This window comes from Salvia hispanica, chromosome 6, assembly GCF_023119035.1.
Source record: "Salvia hispanica cultivar TCC Black 2014 chromosome 6, UniMelb_Shisp_WGS_1.0, whole genome shotgun sequence".
Taxonomy (NCBI): domain Eukaryota; kingdom Viridiplantae; phylum Streptophyta; class Magnoliopsida; order Lamiales; family Lamiaceae; genus Salvia; species Salvia hispanica.
Genome location: NC_062970.1, coordinates 7,788,905 through 7,796,490, shown reverse-complemented (window position 1 = coordinate 7,796,490; position 7,586 = coordinate 7,788,905). Strand labels below are relative to the sequence as shown.

At 32.6% G+C, this 7,586-nt stretch overlaps 1 protein-coding gene and 1 non-coding gene across 2 annotated transcripts; both read left to right on the top strand.

Moving 5' to 3' along the window:
* The first annotated feature begins 4,324 nt into the window (after positions 1–4,324).
* On the top strand, positions 4,325–5,304 carry LOC125197421. Its single transcript, XM_048096158.1, has one exon. It carries the CDS (start codon positions 4,352–4,354, stop codon positions 5,027–5,029), a length of 678 nt encoding a protein of 225 aa, XP_047952115.1. The 5' UTR covers positions 4,325–4,351; the 3' UTR covers positions 5,030–5,304.
* Positions 5,305–5,476: 172 nt separating this feature from the next.
* On the top strand, positions 5,477–5,550 carry TRNAN-GUU. The gene has a single exon. It is a non-coding gene; the product is annotated as a tRNA-Asn (tRNA).
* The last annotated feature ends 2,036 nt before the right edge of the window (positions 5,551–7,586 follow it).

The window sequence follows — 7,586 nt, the reverse complement described above, 5'->3', positions numbered from 1 at the left end:
CTCCGAAAAATATGTATATTAAAAAAGTGGTGATGTCTTGTGAAGACGACCTCATGTGAGGATGCACCAGTAAATTCGCTTGTTTAGGTGATGAGGTTCTAAGTTCTAACAAGATAATTTATCTAAAGAAAATCAACGTGCTATGTATATCATCGGTTAGATGTAATTTTGGTTATTAATCTAGTGAATATTTCCTTTGCTGATTTGTAGGCATCTCAAATAGTTAAAAACTGCAACAACACTTGATTAAGGAAGGACGAGTTACATATCACTTGACCATACCACTTGGACTTAAGATGATTTTGATTGAATAAAATGATGAAATTTTTTTAAAGAGAGTATCAGTAATGATTTTTTATCTACCCGGAAGTCTAGAACCCTCGACTTATAAGTTGGAGGGAAATCATCTTACCAAATAAGTAGCACATCATTGTCGAATCAAATCAAATGAGGGTTGACAAAATTTTCATGAAAAATAATGGCTTACAATGGAGTAGATGATTTTATTTTTACTTTTTATAAAAAAATGGAGTAGATGATTTGCGTCTAACTATCTTTCCCGAATGATTGCATACATTAGATTGATGGCATACATGAGCTACTCCAACACAATACATGGTGGATCGAGAATCTATGTTACATTTATTGATGTTAAATTTTGCTTTATCTTAGAAACATATAGTAGAACTAAATTGACAGATCTGTTAAAAGAAAATTGAGTAAAACTATAAACAGATGCATGCAATTTTTGCTTTGAATCGTAATTTCCTTTTATGATTAGGCCATTTCAAAATAGGACGAAACAATTGGTATAATTTCAAGTAATTTCATTTGTAAAACAGTACATGCTCTTTACGGCTTACGCTACTTCTAGATCTCTTGCTCCAATAAATAAAATATTAGTAGTATTAATCACTTCTTCTGAAATTCTAATTTTTAATAATAAATGTAAACTAACCTCGGTATATAGCAATTATTGTGCTTTGGTTGAACTAAGTCTTGTAGTTAAAAATATGAAATGTTGCATATAAATGGTACTCCATGAAACTTAATTACATATTGTATGCAACTCGTAAAATAAAATAATGATTGTGTAGTTAAAAGTTTATTATGCTTACAAAATATACCCTAAAAAATACTCATAGAAATGTGCGCAGCGGTGACAGGCTACTTGTCTTGGTTGACTATTTGGAATCTTTAAACGGTTAATTACTGCTAAAGACATCCAATTAAGAGTACATATAATCTAGGGTGACATTAAAAATTCATTACACATACTTATATAATATTTAAAAGATTCACCTCTTGTTTGATTAGCTGTCTAGATTAAATTGGATTATACGTCAAAATTTCGATTTACAATTTGCGTGGATCTTGGACAATCCTTCATACGCAACATATTTCATTATTTTTAACACTCAGTTTCAAGATTTTATTGAATTCCAAATCCATTTTTCATTCTCATTTTGCATCTTACTTTCAGGCAATTAATGTTACAACTTACACACATAGTTAAGCATGATTCTTTTAAACGTATAATACTGTAAGTTGTTGTTTTATTGTCGTGAATTATTATCATATATATGTCTATTATATGATTATCTATCTAAAATTAAATTGTTGGATTACTTTAATTGGAGGGAGTGGCTATAACTTATCATCATGAAATTATCCATTTGTGATTAAGTTGCGAGTTTCAATTTCATGAACAAAACGTACATATTTAAATAGGTCTTTAAAATTTTGTGATCAGAGACGTTACATTTTTGTTTCGTATTGAATCTTTTTAGTGTTGAAATTTAGTTGTAACTACAGAGGATAATTTAGTGGACTAATGCCCTTCTTGGAAGTGCAGAATTTCACATGCATGGCATGAAACTTAGCATATTATCATAAGCATTCTATGTTAGAACTTATAATCATCACTAGCTATACAAAAGGTTCAAATTCAATCTCTCGTCTCTGGTACTATATTTATACACCAACTACCAAGGTTAAAACTCTGTCTCTCTCTCATTAATCCATGTCAAATCATCACCTGCTTGTTAAGAAAGATACCAATTACCCATAAATGAGATGTTTGCTTTCATTATATATACTTCTAGCAACAGTTTTATGCAGCTTATTATGTCATTGAAGATTCTTTAAAGATAGTAGTAATAGGCAATAAAGTGATACACTTTTATACTCCATTTAATCGAGAAAATGGAAAGAGTAATACCAAGATAGAATATCTCTGTCTTTTTTCCTTTGGTCCCTTTTTTTATTCACTAAATGTCAATCGCAATGCCCCTTAATTCTACATGTTCCTTGCCATGTTCAAGCTAGTCGATCGAAATATTTCAATTTCAAATTATTGATTCAAACACAATAACTTATTGCACGGATACATAGAACGCAATTGGTTGAACTCCATACATATACTAATCAATGAATTAGAGGTACAAAACCCAAAGGGAAAATTTATTAATTCATATACAATATTATGTACGCATGCCTTTATAAATTGAATCGTGACACTGACACCTAGGGATGCCCAAGGTTTTCGGTTCAGACTGTTAACCGCGGAACCGTAATGTTATGGTTCCGAACCGGAACCGTGAGATTTAAATCGAACCGAAACCGTCACTTTTAGAACCGTAATTCGGTTCAGGTTCTAAAATTTCGAAACCGAAACCGCCGGTTCCAGGTGGTTCCAAACCGGAACAGCGAAAAACCGCCGGAAAACCATGAAATCGAGCCGAAACTGCCAAAAACCGCCGAAAAACTGGGGGTTCCGAACCGTAACCGCAACTGTAACCGCCGGTTTTGGAACCGGAACTGTAATCGCGTAACACCCGCGCGGTTCGGTTCCAGTTCAACAATTTCCAAAATAGGAACCGGCGGTTTCGGAACTGTGGGCATCTCTACTGACACCTGTCGCTCAGTCTTCATATCCGTTGAGTGTTGTTAAGTGCATAAATTTTAAAAATCATAGTAATATACAATTTGTAATATTAATACAAAATAATAAATTAAAAATCAATATAATTTCAAGAACTGTATTCATTATAAAAAGAATTTCATGATTCATTCCTAATATAGTCTAGAGTATGTTAAATAACTATAAACAAATCGGGCACCCAATGCCCGGTCCACATCCCTCAAATTTATGTTTAATGCGTAAGTTTATAAAAGAGTAGTAAATAAATACTTAAATTATAAAAATAGGGTAAAAGAAGGGAATGAAAACCAACACCCTAGAAGATGAGTCAATATCCAAAGGTAGCTTAGTTAATAAAACAATTCACGTCCAATAAATACTCAGATTCAAAGTTTGAATTGTCTTATCCAAATGTGAGATGTGTCTTTTAAGTTGTAATTCAAATAAAACTATCCACGTCCAATAAATATATTCATGATGGTCACGCACACACACCAAACTAAATTGACAATATAGTGGTATCAATATGTAGCTATACAATGGTCAATTGACTTAAAGATAAACGATACATGAATATGCGTACGTAGTGCTATCAAATGTTAGTAGGAGTATTATTTTATATTAAAAAGACTAATGCATGGTATGGAGATAATAATATACCGTTGTGTATCGGGAAACGTAGCGTTTAAGCTTATACGGAGTATCTCATAATAGACTTCATATTATATTCCAACTTATAGTTCAGATTAATTTAATAGGATGAAACTTGTACATTTAATTTTAACAACTAGGCATCGAGCAAATTCAATATCAATTCTCAACTCCCGGCAGTCTTGTCAACTAAATTTCAATTATGAATTACAGAATTCATTGTTATTATAAAAGTAGGTGCTTTTACACATTTTGATGTATAACTGTGTAGGGTTTGGGGTAATTTTGCAATTTAGATACAATCGTAAACATTATCATATTTCCGTAAATAGCATATCACTTTTTAAAAAATATTTAGTTTAATCACATGTGTTTCAAACCCACATTTGGCGGTCGGAATAGTCCAGCTTGGCCGAGTTTGCAGATTAAGGCTGAAAGTCTCCCAACGGGTGCTGAGTTTGAACCCGTGACCTCACGGTTACCACAAATCCATGCTACCCAAAAAAAAAAGATGGCATGATATTTTTCCTTTTTAGTTACGTGGGTAAATGATCTACATTGAGAATCGTCCATCGTCCATGTAATTAAATGAAACATGTTACACAATAAAACATGTTTGCATGAATATCCTTATAAACTTACTATATTACTCCTAACACACAACACCAAAATAGAGCAAGGTTAATGAAACACCACATCTCCGCTGTTTATTATAAACTCATGCACACCACATGACTCCCCAACCTAACTCTTACATTACATCCTCAAAATTTTGAGATGGTCTTCGCGGAGCCCCTCCTTTTTCTCTATGACTCCGACGAGACGGGATCCAGTGCCCGATTATCCTTCTCGTCGGAGTTTCTCGACGAGAGCAACTTTATCACCATATTCCCCAACCCAAAGGCAGAGAGGGAGGAGGCAAGGCGAGCCCGGGCCGCGGTTGACTTCGAGTTCCTCTCAGGAAACCTAACCGGCATCATCGCCGCTGACGAGCTCTTCAGTGAAGGAAAGTTGCTCCCTTTCCAGCAAATCCACCTCGCCGAGAAGCTCGACAGAATTAGCCTGAAACCAGAAGAAGAAGCTAGAAAGAAGGATCAGGAGAGAAGGATGAGCTGGTTCGTGGACGACGATCCGTCTCCAAGGCCTCCCAAATGCACTGTTTTGTGGAAGGAGCTACTCAAGCTGAAGAAGCCACGCCCTTCCACACTGTCTACGCCTAATTCATCATCTTCTAGTATTTCTTCTTCTTCCTCCTCTTTCCGAACTTCTTCAGTTGTTGAAGTTCGGGAAGAGGTGGTGAAGGAGAGTGGGGAAAGTAGTAAGAGAGTGAAGAAAGGGAAGGAGAGGACGCGGTCGTTTAGTATACGGATTAGGCCGGTTTTGAATGTGCCTATCTGCACGCAGGCGAAGAACGCCGCTCTGCCGCCATTGTTTTCCTCAAGGAAAGGTAGATGAGAGAGAGAGAGAGACTATTAATTAATAAGAACGCGCAGTTTGTATTTTTTTTGGTTACATTGATTAATTTCATGTTATTCTTTTCATTGTAATACTCCTTGATGATTTGAATTTGTGACTGAATCTGCTTGTTTTTTTGGTTTAATAAGTTTGGATGTGCAGAAACATGTTCCATGTAACCTGGATAACCTATTGTTTTCTGGGGCCAAACATAGCAATTGCCTATTAGTACTACATAAAGAGTGATGAAGCATGATTAATTTCTGGTTCGATTATTGGATTTTTATTGTTCTCTACTGTATTTTATTTTATTCTTGTGAAATAAACCTTTAGATCTAAACAACGCAAACTGCTTTTGCGATTATGTTTTAAAGCATGTAGCATGAAATTCTTATAACTACAAATCTATATGTCTAAGAACGTACATTACGAAGATAATAACAATTAGCTGGAATAGCTCAGTTGGTTAGAGCGTGTGGCTGTTAACCACAAGGTCGGAGGTTCAAGCCCTCCTTCTAGCGGAAATTTCTTTATTTTTTTTATATTTGTGAGAATTAGCTCAATGCTAAGATGAGACCACCGTTTGAGTACTTTTATTTCAAATGTATTTCTTAATTTCAATTTTGTAATGGTAAATTTTAGTAGTAGTCCCTCCGTCCTATTGAAGATGACACTATTTCCTTTTTAGTTTGTCCCATCTAAGATGATCCATTACTTAAAATGGAAACACTTTTATCTCTACTTTATTCTCTCTCTTACTTTACTTTCTCCTCTCAACACACAAAATAAAGTTGCATAAAATCCTGTGCCACCCAAGAAAGGGGTCATCTTCCTTAGGACGAAGGGAGTACTATTTTATTTACTCATAAATTAGTATGATTAACAATTATAATTTAAAAGATATAAAATGAAAATAGGAAAAATAGGTAAATACTACTCCTATCACTGGTGGGACCGGGGGTCCTTGGCCCCCCAGCCATTTCCATTATGCCTATATATATATACGAAGTATATATTATATGTACAATAGAATTACAAATGAAGTAGTAGTTCAGTTGGGTTGTATTCCCGGCACTGATACAATTGGTTAGGTTTCGATTCCCCTTTTTTGCATTATGAATTTGAGTAGTTTTCAATGCCTCTTTTGGACTTTAATTTCTCTAGCATTTTTGTGTAATCTTATAATTTTATTTTATGCTGTAAACAATTTTTTATGTTAATTTTCTCTAGTATAAGCTTATACTGTTAATTTTGTATAAATGTTTATTAATATAAAAAATATAGAATAGATGAAAGTAATTCTTTAATTTCATAAATATATAAGTACTACTCCCTCCGTTTGGGCCCCTCGGGATTAAAATCCTGGCTCCGCCACTGACTCTTATGTTGTTTAATAAAATCATTGATGCCTTAAAACAACGTCACGATCTCACTTTGCTAAGGATGACAATGCCATGAAAACTAGGACTAAAGGAGTGGCGTAAGAAGATGAGAATAGAAAAGAAGTGGATCTAAAGATTGCACATGTATTAAGGCCATGTTTGAAAAAAGAGGTGGATCTAATGATTGCACGTGTATTAAGGTCATGTTTAGTTGTCAGAATTTTGTCTGGAAAAGTAATCTGATTACTTAATTTTTAAATTCTTGCGTTTGTTTTGAGTCTTTTGGGAGGCCATGTTTGGTTGACAAGGAAAATGATTCCTAGGAAAAGGAATCCCGGAAATATGATTCCTAATAACTTTACTTTCCTGTGTTTGCAAAATATTAAGATTTTAAATTTTATATTTAATTTAAACACCAAATTATAAATATACTTACTATTTTTTTAAAAATAATAATATTGTACTATATTTAGAGTTTGCATTTGATTACATTCCATATTATATAATAATAATAATAATAATAATAATAACAATATAATTGCAATTATAGTTACATGGAGTATTATGATAAAAAATTATAATAATAATAAATATGATTATTGTATTATTACATTTATGGATATTATAATTGAATTAAATTTTATAATTTAAAATTTTACTACAACTTTATTGATTAATTATTAATTTATAAAATAATAATAATAATTTATTATTATATGATTTATAGTATATAATTATAATTTAATTATTTAATAAATTATTAGTTATTATTATGATAACAACAACTATATTTAAATATTATACTAATATACTTATAATTATAATAATTTTAATTATAGTTATTTACTATACTAAAATTAAGTAATGCTAGTCCCAATATATATGAAACATTTTGGTTTCAATACGAGATTTTATGTTGTATTGTTTTGTGATTTAATGAAGAGAGAGAAAAGTAAGAGAGATGAAAAGTAGAGATGATATTGTTTCCATTTTAGAAAATGTTTCATTTTTAACTAATACTCCATCCGTCCTCAAAGAGTATTAACATTTGGTTCGGCACGAGTTTTAATGCATAATTGTAAAAATAAGAGACAGATAGGAAGAAAATTTTTTTAAAGTATTGTTAGTGGAGAATGGATCCCACCTCAGTAGAGATAACGAATTTCCAAAATTAT

What these genes read in the sequence shown, in the direction of transcription:
- LOC125197421 (XM_048096158.1), top strand. Translation starts at nt 4,352, where the DNA reads ATGGTCTTCGCGGAGCCCCTCCTTTTTCTCTATGACTCCGACGAGACG.